Genomic DNA, 18718 nt, shown 5'->3' with positions numbered 1-18718 from the left:
TGGTGATCCAAAAAACTGACAAATACCACCAGTTCTCGTTAGATGTTAAATGTCTCTGTGCTATTCTGCTTAAATATGTTTTCTCCATGAAACAATCAATAGACAAAATATTACATGTACAGTATGGTGTAACTGTTTATGTGTTTCCAGATAGAAGGACATTATCAGGCGATGACAGCCATAAATACATTATTAATGTAAATATGTTGCCATTATTTCAGATATATTAATTCCATCATCCTTTTTCTAATCACATCATCCAATTCAATGTTGCAGGCGTGTTGGACATTTGGAATACAATGGACGCAATTCAGGGTACACTCTGAACAAAGCACTAGTCCATTGCAGAAATTCATTATATAACAGATATATTAAACTTGCTCATGAATCAATCTAATTTAGCCTCCTGTAAAGCTTATATAATAAGTACTAATATTTGCTTGCACAGTCATTAAGTACATTATACACAGAAACTGTTAAAGTTTATAAAGTGGTAAGTTCAGCTGTATCTTTACCTTTCTAAAGGCTATATTTTTGGTATTTGATCTAGCTTGACAAACAAGCAATGAAGAATAGATTTTATTTCTAGTATTGCACACAGTGCCATATAATTAAATGAGTCATGTTTACCTCTCTGTGGAGCACAGGCAGAGTGACAGTACAGACTGCTGCCTAACACATTCCCAAGTTGATTGTGTTGATACATTTTCTTTATAAAAGGAACTTGTTTCTCACCAATTGTACTTGTATGCTTTGATGCACAGTCATTTACAATACTTAAACATGTTTTAATATTTTCTTTCTTTTATGAGAACCAAATAGGAAATTACAAGAACACGGTGAGCAGTAAATACAACATTATAGAGAACATCACAGAAAGCTGTATTGAACTATATTGTAGTGAGTATTAGTACCGTTGTTATTTGTTAGTGTTATATTTCTATTTATTCAGTGAAATGAATTGCATTTCTTTATTAAAAATAAACTTTACAGTTGGGGAACTTTTAAAGCTCAAATGATTCTGTATGTGTACCCACCAGAAAAAAATGCTTATGTTAAAGCACAAGATGTATATATTTTTCAACAAAACCCAAATAAAGTCACAAGTGATGTACAAGAAATGTACAATATGAACCTCGAATATCCAAACAGACCCAATCAAAGCTGACACACATAATGCCATCAATGAAGAAATTTACTTCAGTGTTTTGGGTGTTTCTTAAATTATGTGTGGATGTAGCGCTGTCATTTCCTCAGCCTAGAAAATTAATAACACACACTAAAATATGAAGTATACAATCCCTTTGTAATGGTCTTCCAGACATTTTATTTAGAATTTAATTCACCAAATGAAAGACTATTTGTAATATTGCAATGTCTATTGTTAAGACAAGCATATTTGATCTGAAAACCCAAATAAAGTCACAAGTGATGTTTGTTTCTTTTTCCACAGTACTTTAGTTTCATCATCTTTTTATATGTGCTACTGGCATTTTTGGTGAGTATTGGATTTTCTTTCTTTAATATATAAAATATTTTATGACCTGTAATTACATTTTGAAAAAGGTTATACCGAAATAATATTATAATAGTGTTTAAATGAATTGAAAGAATATACAATATCATTTAGAAAACATATGCTGTATCTCTTAGTTACAGTAGTTACAGTAGATTTTCTATTTACTGTGCCCATAGAGAAGTCTAAACTTTTGCAGGTTATTTTTGTTAAGGCTATTAGAAGTGGCAACAACAACAATAGTAAAGCACAGAATACAGTTTTGTTTATATGTTATATATTGATTAAAATGCACACAATACAATACTGATTATAATGTCAATGAAGTAATTAATTTGCAGGAAAAGGTAAATTGTTCTGTTATACAGTTACAGTATGTAACAATTTGTTAGAATGTATTTTTACTTCTGTTATATACAGTATCTATGTTGAAAATTTTTTCAAATGATTTGAATTTCATGTTAAGGACATTATAATTTGACTTGTTATAGGAAATGAATTTTTTATATTCAAAGCTCAATAAATGCCAAAACCTTTTAACATGATCTATAAAACATATTTGATTTATATTGTAATACAACAATTACTGACACTGTCATTGTTATGCGTGTGAATAACATCTGCAAAATGCACACCATAAATACTTTATTGTACAACAGCGTTGATTTTAAAGAAAAGTTGTTTAAGCTCTATTTCATTAATTTAATAAAACTTAAAATAAATACATTTAGAATTTAGTACACTGCAAAGCAGTGAAATCTAACTAAATCTTACATACAGTACACTTGGATCCTAATATTATACAGAACTACTGTAACACTCCAAAGATACTATAACTTCTCAGCCCATTAGAGCTTAATAAATAACTTAATCTTTATTATGTAGGGGATAATCAACATTGTGATTTAGATTAGTGTTTGTGTAGATTATTCTTAAATGACTGGAAAGGACTGGATCCTTTGATTAACTACTAACTACCAAAAGCACTGGATAGGCAAAATGTTGTCCTCAAATTTGTAACTATACAGTATGTCCTGACAACTTAATTCTTAGAAATCTCTTTCCTTACATAATAAATTAAATACATTTTGGGGTTTGTACTGTAATGTTGTGGTTGAAATTCCTTCTCACCTGAAAAAAGGTTGGACAGTCATGCTATAGGCACATTTTCTTTGATTTATTTTAACAATTAATATGGTAATGACTTTTGTTATTACAGACAAAGAAGGACAGAGAGAAGAAAGAAGTCTACCATGAGCACCTTTAATTCAATGATGTCTGCAAATGCCACACTTGTTCGGCCTCAGTTTTTTTATATTAATGGGTTTTCTGGCATTCCCCACGCACAGTACTACTATGTTTTCTTGTGTTTTGTTTATGCTGTAACAGTACTAGCAAATTCCTTCATTTTGTTCATCATATACATAGAGCAAAGTCTTCACACACCAAAGTATATGGCTGTTTTTAATTTGGCTGTAGTTGATATGTGTGGCAGCACAGCACTTATTCCTAAGATGATAGAAACCTTTGTCTTTGATTCTCAGTTCATCACATATGAAGCTTGTATAGCCAATATGTTTTTTGTACAGTTCTTTACTTTCCTAGAGTCACTTACTCTAGTTGTATTGGCCTACGACAGATTTGTTGCTATTTGCTTTCCCCTGAAATATCACATTGTCATCACTAATACTGGAATGGCTGTGATTCTTGCTGTTGTATGGTTTCTCACATCAGGTCTAGTGATTACATCTGTGGGTTTAATTACCACACTCTCATTCTGTAAAACCATTGTGATTGACAGCTATTTTTGTGATCATGGACCTATGTATCGTATGGCCTGTAATAATAACTTCCCAAGTTACATAATGGCAAAAATTGCTATCACAGTTTTGCTTTTTGCACCACTTGTTCTAATTCTGTTATCTTATGTTTGCATTATATTTGCTTTGCTGAAAATTGCATCAGGTGAGCAACGCCTGAAAGCCATGAAAACCTGCACCTCTCACCTACTCTTAGTAACCGTTTTCTATCTTCCAATATCAGCCACATATATTGCTGCAATCATGTCCACTCTTCACCCAAATACCAGAATAATAAGTACATCCCTGTCTTCTACCATTCCACCAATGCTGAACCCCATCATTTACACAATCAAAACAGAGGAGGTTATGACAGCAATTAAAAAACTTTATAAAAGAAACAAGACCATCTCTGCTACCAATTATAAATGATTTTATGGAACTAGCAGAAGAATAATAAGTAATATTTCAATATGTTGTATACTGTATCTTGTCCAATTTAGTAATGACAACACAGGTTAGATGGAGCAAAAAGGCTGTAATTTCTGTGAACGAACCTGTTGCTTAATAATGAATTATTTTTTAATGATTAATAATTAATTATTAAAGGTGAAGTAGAGTTTAATAAGTATCTAGATAATTATAAAATAGCTCATGCCATGTGTAGTACAAACCTTTGTATTCCATTTGTATAAAACATTATTTGATGCTTAGGAGATTAAATATATTGCATTATTAAAGTTGTACAATTGCTATATTAGTATATAATATAAATGTACAATTAATATACACATTATCTGTTTGCATCATGCAATGTCTATATAGCCTTTTCACACTACGCTCTATGTGAGATCAGATGCTAATTTAAAGTCTGCTTAAATTTTTTCTGAGCAGGTGTATCACATTGTAATATCTCACCATACATACTGTATTCTATATTTGGTATATCGTATGCTGATTTCGTACTGTGTAATAATATTGCATATTACTTTTAATTGTACTTTTAATTATATTGGTACGCAAAATACAGTGCCTTGCAAAAGCATACAACCCATTGATTTACAATGTAATGTATACATTTTAAGTGAATTATTTAAATCAAAACTTGAATGCTCAAACTGAACATATTCATGAGGGAAAGTAGTTAAATATGGTCTTTGCAAAACTTGTTAATTGCATAAGTACTTACCCCTTTACTATTGTAGTGTGCTCTCACGAGGCACCAGTTCTGTAGGGGTTTGGGCATTTACTGGGACAATTATTAATTGTGGCAGTAAATCACAAAATGATTCTTTTAATGGTCTTAGAATCCAACCATGCAGTATAACTCAAACAACGCACACACACAGGTACTAATACACAAGAATACATTTATTAATACATAAAATATGCATGTAAACATAACAGATCTTATCGTGAGGGTTATCAGAATACAAAAGGTATATATTCATTCAGTTACGAAGAGTTACATATATCAAGAGGACATACGTTCAGTATATCATTCATTTAGACCGTTTCGTAAATGAACTTGGATTACAACTTCTACACTAGATATTCAAAACAAGTACATCACTCATAGGAGTTAAATTGATATCAACTAGTTGGGATAACAATTGAATTCTCAAGCTGTAATGCAGTTAAGTTGAATACTCATCCAATCTCTGGGGATTCAGATCTCCTGCAGACACAAGCAAAGAAACAGTTGCAGGCTTGTTGCTGTCCAATCCACGCTCTCTGGCTTGGTGCCAAGCAGTGGCCGTGCTGTTGCGGCTTGCGACGTGGTGGAGATCCTGCGATGCTCTGCGCTGCTCTCTGAAGACCGGATAGTTAGTGTTGGCTTTAACTAGCAAAGTTGTGCACAGGAGAAAAGTTACTGTGGGTCCCAGCAGGTCAGGAAGAAGACCGGTTCGTTCCTGATGAAGCGCTAGTTCTGAATAGTGATTCAGCTGTCCACAGTTCCGACCTGTTCACGAGGCTTGCTGCTGATGCTAACCTCGGGTGGATCCTTTGGTTACTCTCTGGCAACCTCCGCTCTCAACTCTTAGAACAAAGGAAAGTTCTGGCACTCGGACACACTGACCGTTACGTGTTGGTCCGGGCTGAGTCTCAGGATGGTCAGGAGGCGCGCTGCGAGAATGTCCTGCCCTTGGGAGCCTTTCTGCTCCTGGGCCGTCCTGCCCTGGAATTGTCTTGCACCCCTGGAATTCTTTTTTACAGGCTCTCTGTGTTGCCTGTTTTTACCTGGAGGAACTTCAGCTCGTTCATTGGCTGAAAGTTTCATGGGCATCAGAGACCCACGTGGGTTACTCGGCCCAACCAGTCCCTGATTGGTTGATCAAGGTGAGATATGAGTCACTTACTCCTGACACTTAGGAATGCAGTCCAGATGTCCATCTGGCACTCCCTAGACAGATAGGCGCCAATGGATGACCATTGATCACGATAGCCAGGCTTAGCTAAGTGCATCCCCATTTGGGAGCTGTCCCTTATCAAAAGAAAACATCTTTAAATCAGCCTGCATGAATAGCTTCTCTGTGGCTGCACCACAGAGATGAAGAGAGAGATGGGGCCTCATTTGGGAAAGCACAGCAAACTTAATTCTGTCTTATTAACAAGCATTGCCGCTACACTATGGAAAACCTGAATTAGTTCAGGTGCACAGAATTGCTTAGATAATTCTTGACTGGCCCCTGTCTTTTTATAATAGTGACACAATATTATCACAATTATCGGGTATCCTTCATATCTGCCTAAAGACTGAGCAATTTGAACTATCCTTCCCTTTTCATATCTCCCTCTTTATTACAGCGCTACTCCCAGCCATTAATGTTTGCTCAGCTGCCCCCAACTGGGCTACAGCTCAGTCTGTGCCAAATTTGGGACTTCGCAATGTTCACTCCTCTGTGCAACAATGGACCTCCTTCCCAGACATACAGTATAGGCGTAGGACACATTAAAAAATACCTTTCAATTTCAGTATATAATGAAACTACCCAGATGTTTCACCTGGTCTTCTATCTTTAAACTATTCTTTAAACAACAGCTTGGGTTCCCTGCTACCCATACCATTTTATGCAATCACACTTTTCCGAAACTGAGGACCTCTAACACGAGTTCTTCTCTTTAAGACTTTACATTCCAGTATCTTCTTTACGCTGCATCACCTTCTCAAGCATCACATCCTGAGCTTTCTACTCATTCCTTGCTTCAAATCTTTTTTTTGTTTTGCCAAAAAACCTTCTGCCAATTAATTTAAACTCAGTCAGCCATTCCTCTTAAAATTGACTTTTAGTGATTTGCCAATGATCCTTATACCAACCCAGAAGTTGCTATGTTGGAGAAAAAGTGATTTGTTTACTACAGCACACAGTGGAGCACAGCATCCTGCAGATATGGCTGATTAAAGGGAAGAGTAATGAAACAAAGCCAGAAAAGTATGTTTTGGTGTAGCCATTGATGGTCTGTGCAGACACTGGGGAAAACAGCTATGGTAGCTCAATCTTTGCAGCTCTTTCTAAATCAATCATTTTGCAACTGATTGATATGTATTTCTGGACAAGTGTGGTAGCAATACATTTTCCATTAAAGTCTGGTATCGTAGTGTTACTGTACATCCCTGTGTGTGTCTGTATGTTTTGTTTTTTTCCCGCTTCGTTCGTTTGTTTGTTTTGATTACCTGTGTTTTATTATCTTGCCCGCACTTGTTACTTTTCTTTTTTTATCTTGCTTGTGCTCATTTTGTTACCCTAATCCTTGCTCGTGTATTTTCTTCAGTATTATCCATTTTCCCATAATCTTGCAATTGGTTCACTCGTGTCGTGTTATCGATAACTGTGAACTTGCTTTACACCATGGGAAAAGGTAAAGGTAAGGTCGTCGGGTACATTGTGCACACTTAGGTTTTGTTTTCTGTCTAGACACACTAGGTTATTGGTATGTGCCACTCATGTATTTTGGTTCTGGTTAGTTCACTGTGGGGAAGTTAGGGCGCATGAAGACGCCATATTTTATTTTATTTTTATTTGGATTAGTTAGGTTAGTCCTCACTGTATTAGCTAGATACGTTTGGTTTGGTTATTGTCTTTCCTCTGGCACCACTCAAGTTCTTTCTCCCTTTGTGCTCTTTGTGCCCTGTAATACAAGTCAATTTTTACTTCGTAATAGAAATAGAAAAGCACAGAAATACTAGGTATGTTTGTTTTAATTCACACACCATTAGGCCTGTGGATTTTAGAATTTCTTTGAGATTTCTAAAGCATTTAAATTCTTTTGGAGAAGTCATTAAACTTGTTAGCAGCTATGTATGGTAATCTGTAGGCCTGACACTAGGTCTGTTACAATGGTTAAACTACAAAATATTTGCCAGCATTTCTCCTTATAGTATTCTCCCTCAAAAAGCTGTATAGTAAAGCCATGCTTTTGAATTCATTCTCCAGGTGACTTTTAATTCTGGGTTTGTCATTCAACATACTTTCACTAATTTTCTTGCAAATACTTCCAAAACATCCCGTAAGTAAATCAGCCTTATCTCTGTGGAATACTGTTAACATCACTGCAGGGGCAGTTCTAGTGTGCATCCCCATGTTAATTGACCTGCACAACAACATGCGTATAAAAGTCAGACAAGTGGTACCATTGTCAGAAATTTAATTTCTGAGGAATCAGTTAAGGTGTTAAATACAACAGGATTTCACACTTTTTTTCCATAGACACAAACAGTACTGTATAGGAAAATAAAAAAAAAACAAATTGGGTGAGTATTACATTAATACTTTTGATGCATATATAGATATGTTTATATTTTCCTGTATTTTAACTAAATTAAAAATATATATTATTTTTACCAAGGTTTATAAACAAAATCAAATATATCACAAATAAATCATTATCAAACACTCATTTCACAGTGCAAGGAATAGCAGTCTTACATAATACAAACATTTTAACTTTTTGTCAGTACTAGCCATGAAAGTTCTACCTCCGTTAGTCTTTGATTTGCATGCAATGAACTACAAATTTTACCATTTTGCTATACAAACTTCATTGGAATATTGCCTATAAAGAGTGCAACAGATTGCACATGCTAATCCTATGCACAAAGTGTTGTTAAATTAATTTCATATACTGCACAGCAGGAAGTCAGTCCTTAACTTTATCTTGCTGCTCTACAACACAGATAACACAAATCATTGTATACAGACCTGGAACATAGTCTGTTGTGGTATACCAGTGCTTCAGCAATAATATCTGTTATATACTGTATGTATTTAGTGTATTGATTTTCTAGGTACAATGGCTTTTGTTTTATTAAATGACAGTTAAGGCCAATTATGTTTTGGATGTTCTCTGTTATGATATAACTTGCATTTCATATGATTTAACTTGCCATTGGGTTACAATTTCATGAGAGGCATGCAGAGGTGACAATCCTAGACGTTCTAAAAGGTGTCTCTGAAGTGCAGCGCATACTAGAAAAAGGGAAAGCACACTAAAAAGGAGTGCACACTAGTAAAAGTAGCAAACACTAGAAAAAAGAGCGCATACTATTAAAAGAAGTGCACAATTTAGAAAAAGAGCACATACTATAAAGAGGTGTGCACACAAGAAAAATGGAAACACACTAGAAAAAAAACAGTTATTACAGAAATATATTATCATTCTGCCCTCTACTTTTAGGTTGCAATTATGTCCGTCATCCTCAATAATTTACTTTAGGAGAGTGACATCTGATGAAGGGTGTCATACTGTATATTTTTCATGTTCCTTTGATAGTTTTTACTTAGCTAACTTTAAATAATTTCTCCTTTTCATTTCCTATGCAAATCTGACACTATTGTGTTGAATGTAAGGACTGTTTGAATGTTTAAGTGTTTATAAATTTGGGATTGAAATTCCAAACATTCTTCTGTTAGGTACTGTAGCTAGTTAGTATAAACGATCTTCAGGCATGTACTGCTAGCTAGTTAGTGGTTGTTAGGACCACCGTTGCTTTTCATGAACATTTCAGTGGTGAACTGGTTAAATTCACTCAGTGGGTTTGATTCAAAAGCCTGTTTAACTCAGCTATATGTCTTAAATGGATGATGTTTATAGCTAGCTAAACCAGTCATTGAAATATAATTCACAGCTCCGGTATCACGTTATATTGCATTGGTGTTATCACACACATGAAAGTGAACTGAATGTCTAGCTCTATATATATAACCATCCTTTGCATAACGAAATAACAGTACTATTCTTAATGATAGGTCACCATGTATTGCCCAGTTTGTGGAGGATGTTTGGAAAGTTTGTTTTGTTTCTGCAGTTCCTGTGTAGTTGCTCCAGAAGTTACTAAACACCATCCACTTAAACAAAGATGAGGTAAGAATGGTCATGCAATTCTGTAATTACTTGCCTTTTTCTAGTGTGCACTCCCTTTTCTATAGTTTCATTTTAAAGTGTCAATTCCCTTTTACTAGCCTGAGCTGCACTTTGGGGCCACCATAATTCTTGGTCTAAATGGATAAATAAAAAACAATACTTAAATGAATATTTGAAAAGGATAATGAGATTTGTATTTTCAGGTCAGAAAAAAGTCTCATCAAGAAAGACATTTCTCATGAGCTCCCTGAATTCAACTGTTTCAACAAATTCCACGTTTGTTCGACCTCAGTTCTTTTACATCAATGGCTTTTCTAACATTCCACATGTTAAGCACTACTTCATTTTCTTGTGTTTTGTTTATACAGTAACTGTAATAGCAAACTCTTTCATCATGTTCATTATATTTATGAACCAAAGCCTTCACACCCCTAAATATTCAGCTGTTTTTAATTTAGCTGTAGTTGATATGGGTGGCAGCACAGCTCTTATTCCTAAAATGATTGAGACCTTCTTATTTAATTCTCAGTTCATAACATATGAAGCATGCTTGGCCAATATGTTTTTTGTGCATTTGTTTACTTTCATGCAGTCACTAACTCTTCTTGCACTTGCCTACGATAGATTTGTTGCTATATGCTTTCCATTAAATTATCACAATATTATCACTAATGGAAAAATGGTTTTGATTTTGGCAATGATATGGATTATGACAGCTGGCCTTATGCTAATAGCTGTAGGTTTAGTTACAAGACTGTCATTCTGTAAATCTATTGTCATAAACAGCTATTTTTGTGATCATGGGCCTGTGTGTCAATTAGCTTGTAACAGCAATTCTCCAAATCATATTTATGCACAGTTTTGTATTTCAATTGTCCTCTTTATACCATTAATTCTGATTGCACTATCCTATATGTGTATTGTGTTTGCGTTGTTGAAAATTACATCAGGAGAAGAGCGTTTAAGAGCAATGAAAACTTGCACCTCCCATCTAATCTTAGTGGCAGTGTTTTATCTTCCTATATGTGGAACCTACCTTGCTGTGATACTATCTACCATTCATCCAGATGCCAGAATATTAAATACATCCTTGTCTTCTACCATTCCACCAATGCTGAACCCCATCATTTACACATTAAAAACCGAGGAGATTTTGGAAGCATTTAAAAGGCTTTACAATAGAAACAAGATATCAGCAGCTTTTTGAGAAGCATTACAATGAAATTTTATTCTATTTCATTTTTAGTACTGATATTAATATTTCATGTAATTTGTGATTTTAAATAAACATGGTACACTTCCTTGATTCATTAATAAAATGAATGTTTCTGTGTTTGTTTCTAAGCATGTGTACCATATATAGACATAGTCACATGAAATTGTATTACAATAGGTCAAAATATACAAATACATGTAAGTTATTAATGTTAAATATTGACCAGTAGTTTATCATTATAAATAGATGTATACATTTTCTAGAATGAATATGTGAATCTAGAATGAAGCATGCCAATCTGAAAACACAGCTATGCTAAATGATTATATTTCTAGTGATTTCTTTTGACTTATAATAGATTTATAGTTGTTTTTGCCATTTTGTGTCTATACATACCTTAAATCTGTTGGGAACATCTTTCCTAAAGTTGAATCAAAGAATTCTTGTCTTTCTCAACAAAAGCAGATTAAAACAAAATAAAGAACACTACAGTGCTGAGCAGTTTTTCTCATTGTTTGTCTACTGATTTAAAAGGACTTTCTGAACATCTTTTGAAAACATGCTATATATCAGAAATATGTCAGAAATTAGCACAAGAAGCTGTATCCCTGCAACACAATATGTACTTCAGTGCAAACCATCTCCATTTTTTCCCTAAAATACTCTGCATTCTTGTGACATACATGATCCAAAGAACTGAAAGAGTTTTGTCTTTAGCCTCCAAATCTTTTCCATCCTCAGGCTTTTAGATCTCCAAATATATTTGTTAAGTAAATTAGTATATTCTTTGTTCTTTGTTTATGCCATAACTGGGGAATACTGTTTACACTGTAAATGTAAAAGTATACTCTTCTGGGCACCTGGGCAAGAGTGAGAGAAAACAGGGAAACATCAGTCAGCACACATACAGAATGCCCTCAAAATACCTTCTGACCTTTCTCTTTCACAGGACGAGCGATCCCTCCTCAGCAAAGGCCTCAGTTTTGTACCAGTTCCCAGGAAGCTGGTCATCCCCCAGACCAATGTCGACCTTAACCGCTTTTACCGCAGGATCCGTCTCAGAGCACATTTTGCTGACAATTCCTCTTCACAGGCAGCTGATAACAACCCAGTTATTGATGTCATTAACAACATTAATCCCAAACAGAGCTGTTGGACTCCCCCCTCTCTGCCGTTTTCCACCAGTCAATTATTTCATTAACCAATGCACCAATCAAGCTCCCAAGGCACTCTCTATACCCAGTAAACACAGGTCCAACCTCACCCAAGGAGAAAATCAGGCGCTCCAGTCTCTCCGCAACAGGGATGATATCGTCATCAAACCAGCGGACAAAGGAGGCGCTGTTGTGGTGTGGCGTAAGGATCTATATATCTTTGAAGCCTCTAGACAACTGACACTTCTGCCTACCTCCGTCTCCAACAGGACCCTACCAATGACTACCAAAAGGAAGTGGTATCCACCATTTCCCTTCTTATCAGCAGTAATGATGTCCCCCAGGAGGCGAACCGGCTCATCATTGAACATTAGCAGGTATCTCAATTTTACCTCCTCCCCAAAATCCACAAACCGGACACCCCCGGACGCCCCATCGTATCAGCATGTAACTGTCCAACTACTTACATCTCAGCCTTTCTCGACAGCCTCAGGGGACCGCTGGTTAAAGGTCTTCCATCATACATCAAAGACAGCAACCACGCGCTCCAACTTTTTCATGAGTTCCAATTTCAGGGCACCGAATGCTACATTTTTACCATGGACATCACATCTCTTTACACCATCATTCCCCATAATGACGGCCTTACAGCCCTCAAGCACACGCTGGACAAATGCACAGTGCTTGATCCACCCACCCACACCCTGGTACGCCTTGCAGAATTGGTCCTCACACTGAACACATTCTTTTTCAATAATCTTTTTTTACCAACAGGTGAGTGGAGTTGCCATAGGCACCAGAATGGGACACAGCTACTCCCTGGGTGAACACCCCTTGGACCATCAACCCAATCAGGAACTCCTGCCGTAATAAGCGCATTCCTTTGGTGTTTCCCTACCACCCTAACACACTTCCTATCCCCAGGACTATTAACGACAACTTTTCCATCCTACAGGATGATCCCTCCATTGGGGCCCTCTTTTCTGACTGCCCCATCATCTCATATCACTGATCACCTAATCTGCGTAACCTTCTTGTTCACAGCTCTCTTGACCGCCCTCAGCAACCATCCACACCAGGCACTTTCCCTTGCAACAGAGCTCGCTGTATTACCTGCAAGTATACATCCAACACCACACTCATTCAAGGCCCCTCAGGACAATTCCGGATCACCCAAATGGCATCTTGTACCTCCAGCAACCTTATTTACTGTATCTCTTGCAGTAAATGCCCAGCCATCTACATTGGAGAAACAGGAAGGAGACTCGGAGACCGCTTCAGAGAACACGTCAGGGCTGTGAAGATTAAAGATCTCTCCAAGCCCATTGTTTCTCATTTCACCTCTGACAACCACGACCACTCTAATCTCTCCGTTTGTGTTCTCAAAGATGGTTTTCCGAACTCATACATCAGAAAGACTACCGAAACCAAACTTATCCTGCAGCTAGGATCATACCTTCCCCCTTCTCTTAACGACAGACTACTCTTCTTCTAAATTTTCTCCATTCATTGGAAGTTTCATTTCACACCTCTCTACACCTATTCTTACTTCACACCTCTTGATTGGCCTCTCTTTCTGTCCCCTGCTCCCGCCTCTCACTCCTCCTCCCTCCCAGCCTTTGTTCTCCTGCTACATTACCTTTGCCTACTTCCTTGTCTTTCTCACACCTGAAGAAGGCTCCACGGCTGAAACATTGTGTTTTCTTTCTTCTTTTTTTCAGCATTGAATAAACCTATTACTTGTTCCTTTGCAACCTACGCATGCTGACGCAGGTACCCACCTGAACTACTATAGTCATAAATAGTCTCCAGGTGGTCCAAATCTCCTGTCAGATTCATATACATGGAAACCGCTGCTGAGTGACAGGTAAGTGGAGGTCAGGCCAGTTGCCATGTGAGCATGACATGCCCTTCAGGATTGAGCATGACACTTCCATCATGTTCATGCTATGACAGCTGTCCTGGGAGTCTCTCAGCCCACTGTTGCCTTGGGAAACCATTGCATTCTCATGAGGGCTCATGGTTTTACCGGGGTTGCATGTAATTATTCTATTGCTCTGTTTCTCTATTTAATGCCGAGGATCCTGAGGAATCCATCATCCAGGACCCCAGTGCTCTCCCTGTGCAGGCATTTTCCCTCAGACTAGCAGCCCCATTCCTGTCTTGTAGAGGGTTCTGTTCACTGGTTTTCTCTTCAACTGCCCTCAACTCTCCTGCTTTTTTGTCTACTATTCAGGACAACCATTCTCCACTTTTCTTTTCTGATCCTCTCTTTTAGGGCTGTCTTGGTAACTTTTCTATTTTTTCCTTCCAGTGCTCCCAGCAGAGCCTTCTCCTTTTCTTCCTAGGGAGCCAGGCATTAGGGATCTACTCCAATGCTTAGTGAGAGACACCCCTTAGCCTGAGTTAATAGGAGGATTCCTATGTTCTCTGCTGTGCTGACCAGGAGTCTCCTGGGGTCCAGGAGTGGGAACCAAGGATATCTCCCCAAGTTGATCCAAAGGGTGCCTGGGTACCCAATTCGGTTCCCACCTGGACACTTCTGTCGGAGTTACGAACCTGGGAGACTGAGCTGACAGTGCATGCCTGGCCTTGTTAACTTATACTACAGAATATTTGCCAGTATTTCTCCTTATATTCCTCAAAAAGCTCTATAGTAAAGCCATGCTTTTTCATTCATTCTACAGGTGTCTTTTAATTTTGGGTTTGACATTCAACAGACTTTCCACTAATTATCTTGCAAAAACCTCCAAAGCATCCCACTGGTAAATCAGCCTTATCTCTGTGGAATATTGTTAATATCACGCAGCGGAGTTCTAGGGTGCATCCCCATGTTAATTGAAATGCAAAACAACATGCTTATAAAAGTCAGACAATTTGTAATATTGTCAGAATTTTGATTTCTGAGGAATCAGTTAAGGAATTAAATACAACATGATTTCACACTTTTTTCCATAGACACAAACAGTACTGTATAGGAAATTTAAAACAAAATTGGGTGAGTATTACATTTATACTTTGGATGCATATATAGATATGTTTATATTTTGCTGTATTTTAACTAAATTAAAAAAATATAATATTTACCAAGGTTTAAAAACAAAATCACATATATCATAAATAAATTATTATCAAACACTCATTTCACAGTGCAAGGAATAGCAGTCTTACATAATACAAATATTTGATCTTTTTGTCAATACTAGCCAAAAAAGTTGTACCTCTGTTAGTCCGTGATTGCACACAATGGACTATATATTGCCTATAAAGACCGCAGCAGATTGCACGTGTTAATCCTATGCATAATGTGTTGTTGAAGTCAGTCCTTAACTTTATGTTGCTGCTCTATAACACAGATAACTTAAATCATGGTACAGTATATATGTATATAACTTACCTTACATTTCATATGATTTAACTTGCAATTGTGCTACAATTTCATGAGAGGCATGTAGAGGTGACAATCCTAGACATTCTATAAGGTGTCCCTGAAGTGCAGCACATACTAGAAAAAGGGACAGCAGACTAAAAAGAAGTGCACATTAGAAAATCTGAAAGCTAACTAGAAAATGGAGAGCATTCTTGAAAAACGGCACAGTATAAAAAGGAGCACACATTAGAAAAAAGAACGAGCACTATAAAAAGATGTGCACACTAGAAAAAGGGAATGCACACTATTAAAAGGAGTGCACACTATAGAAAAGGAGCACATACTATAAAGAGGTGTTCACACTAGGAAAACGGAAAAAACACAAGAAATGTATTTGAAAGTGTTTTTAAATTTGGGATTGAAATTCCAAACATTATTCTGTTAGCTACTGTAGCTAGTAAGCATAAGCGATCTTCAGGCATGTACTGCTAGCTAGCTAGTGGTTGTAGGTATAACAGTGTTGACAGGACTACCCTTGCTTCATGTAGGCCTATTTCATGAAAATGTGGTGAACTGGTTAAATTCACTCAGTGAGGCTGATTCAAAAACCTGTTTAACTCAGCTTTACATTTTAAATGGATGATGTTTATAGCTAGCTAAACCAGTCATTGAAATATAATTTCACAGCTCTGGTATCATGTTATATTGCATTCGTGTTATCACACACATGAAAGTGAACTGAATGTAGTGCTCTATATATCTAAATAAACTATTAACCATCCTTTGCAAAAAAAATAAAAGTACTATTCTTAATGATAGGTCACCATGTATTGCCCTGTTTGTGGAGGATGTATGGAAAGTTTGTTTTGTTTCTGCAGTTCCTGTGTAGTTGTTCCAGAAGTTATTAAACACCATCCACTTAAACAAAGATGAGGGAAGAATGATCATGCAATTCTGTAATTACTGGTCTTTTTCTAGTGTGCACTCCCTTTTCTATAGTTTCATTTTAAAGTGTCAATTCCCTTTTATTAGCCTGAGCTGCACTTTGGGGCCACCATAATTCTTGGTCTAAATGGATAAATAAAAAACAATACTTAAATGAATATTTGAAAAGGATAATGAGATTTGTATTTTCAGGTCAGAAAAAAGTCTCATCAAGAAAGACATTTGTCATGAGCTCCCTGAATTCAACTGTTTCAACAAATTCCACGTTTGTTCGACCTCAGTTCTTTTACATCAATGGCTTTTCTAACATTCCACATGTTAAGTTCTACTTCATTTTCTTGTGTTTTGTTTATATAGTAACTGTAATAGCAAACTCTTTCATCATGTTCATTTTATTTATGGACCAAAACCTTCACAACCCTAAATATTTGGCAGTGTTTAATTTAGCTGTAGTTGATATGGGTGGCAGCACAGCTCTTATTCCAAAAATGATTGAGACTTTCTTATTTAATTCTCAGTCCATAACATATGAAGCCTGCTTGGCCAGTATGTTTTTTGTACATTTGTTTACTTTCATGCAGTCACTAACTCTTCTTGCACTTGCCTACGATAGATTTGTTGCTATATGCTTTCCATTAAATTATCACAGTATTATCACTAATGGAAAGATGGTTTTGATTCTGACAATAATATGGATTATGACAGCTGGCCTTATGCTAATAGCTGTAGGTTTAGTTACAAGACTGTCATTCTGTAAATCTATTGTCATAAACAGCTATTTTTGTGATCATGGGCCTGTGTATCAATTAGCTTGTAACAGCAATTCTCCAAATCATATTTATGCACAAATTTGTATTTCACTTGTCCTCTTTATACCATTAATTCTGATTGCATTATCCTATATGTGTATTGTGTTTGCGTTGTTGAAAATTGCATCAGGAGAAGAGCGTTTAAGAGCAATGAAAACTTGCACCTCCCATCTAATCTTAGTGGCAGTGTTTTATCTTCCTATATGTGGAACCTACCTTGCTGCGATACTATCTACCATTCATCCAGATGCCAGAATATTAAATACATCCTTATCTTCTACCATTCCACCAATGCTGAACCCCATCATTTACACATTAAAAACCGAGGAGATTTTGGAAGCAATTAAAAGGCTTTACAATAGAAACAAGATATCAGCAGCTTTTTGAGAAGCATTACAATGAAATTTTATTCTAATTCATTTTTAGTACTGATATTTATATTTCATGCAATTTGCAATAAACATGGTACACCTCCTTGATTCATTAATAAAATGAATGTTTCTGTGTTTGTTTCTAAGCATGTGTACCATATATAGACATAGTCACATGAAAAGCAGCCAGGACGAGAGTATACCATTCCGTCTCCTCTGCACAGGTTCATAGCAGAAATGGTCGACTTCTTCATCCTTTTCTTCATAAAGGGCTCTATTGCCAATGCATCCACTTCATTAATAAAGGCATTACTGTACGATCCTGTTCGAAACAACCAATTCTTTACAACAGGCAAAAATATACAAATAAATGTAGGTTATTACTGTTAAATATTGAATATTAGTTTATTATTATAAATGGATGTATAAATTATCTAGAATGAATATGTGAATCTAGAATAATTTATCTAGAATGAAGCATGCCAATCTGAAAACACAGGTATGTTAAATGATTATATTTCTTGTGATTTCTTTTGACTTATAACAGATTTACTTCTTTTTGCCATTTTGTGTCTATACATACCTTAAATCTGTGGGGAGCATCTTTCCTACAATTGTATCAAAGAATTGTCTTTCTCAACAAAAGCAGATTAAAACAAAATAAAGACTGTAGTGCTGGACAGTTTTACTCATTGTTTGTCTACTAATTTTAAAGGACTTTCTGAATAGCATTTGGAAACATACTGTATGTCAGAAATATTTCAGAAATTAGCACAAGAAGCTGTATCCCTGCAATACAATATGCACTTCAGTATGAACCATCTCCATTTTTTCACTAAAATACTCTGCATTCTTGTGACATACATGATCCAAAGAGCTAAAAGTGTTTTGTGTGTACCCTCCAAAAAACTCGTTGGAAATATTTCCATCCTCAGGCTTTTAGATTTTCAAATATATTTATTGAGTACATTAGTATATTGTTTGTTCTTTGTTTATGCCATAACTGTGGAATACTGTTTACACTTTAAATGTAAAAGTACAGTATACTCTTCAATGAGACCTGCTGGGCAAGAGGGAGACAAAACAGGGAAACATCAGTCAACACACATACAGGGGTCAAGGAGTGCTGAGCACGTAGGCAGACAGGGGGATCTTGCATACTATGGAATGAGGCA

General features: G+C 36.3%; 3 protein-coding genes across 3 annotated transcripts; all 3 read left to right on the top strand.

Moving 5' to 3' along the window:
- The first annotated feature begins 1067 nt into the window (after nucleotides 1-1067).
- On the top strand, nucleotides 1068-3747 carry LOC148830588 (olfactory receptor 51F2-like). The gene is made up of 2 exons (XM_088919937.1): nucleotides 1068-1111; nucleotides 2754-3747. Exons 1-2 carry the CDS (start codon nucleotides 1068-1070, stop codon nucleotides 3745-3747), a joined length of 1038 nt encoding a protein of 345 aa, XP_088776063.1.
- Nucleotides 3748-9916: 6169 nt separating this feature from the next.
- On the top strand, nucleotides 9917-10885 carry LOC148830587 (olfactory receptor 51F2-like). Its single transcript, XM_088919936.1, has one exon. The coding sequence runs from the start codon at nucleotides 9917-9919 to the stop codon at nucleotides 10883-10885; it is 969 nt and encodes a 322-aa protein (XP_088776062.1).
- A 5705-nt stretch (nucleotides 10886-16590) lies between these two features.
- LOC148830586 (olfactory receptor 51F2-like) lies at nucleotides 16591-17559 on the top strand. The gene has a single exon (XM_088919935.1). The coding sequence runs from the start codon at nucleotides 16591-16593 to the stop codon at nucleotides 17557-17559; it is 969 nt and encodes a 322-aa protein (XP_088776061.1).
- The last annotated feature ends 1159 nt before the right edge of the window (nucleotides 17560-18718 follow it).

This window comes from Atractosteus spatula, chromosome 7, assembly GCF_055471065.1.
Source record: "Atractosteus spatula isolate fAtrSpa1 chromosome 7, fAtrSpa1.hap1, whole genome shotgun sequence".
In the NCBI taxonomy this organism is placed as follows: Eukaryota; Metazoa; Chordata; class Actinopteri; order Semionotiformes; family Lepisosteidae; genus Atractosteus; species Atractosteus spatula.
The sequence above is the reverse complement of the archived record's forward strand: the minus strand, read 5'-3'. Positions and strand labels throughout refer to the sequence as shown.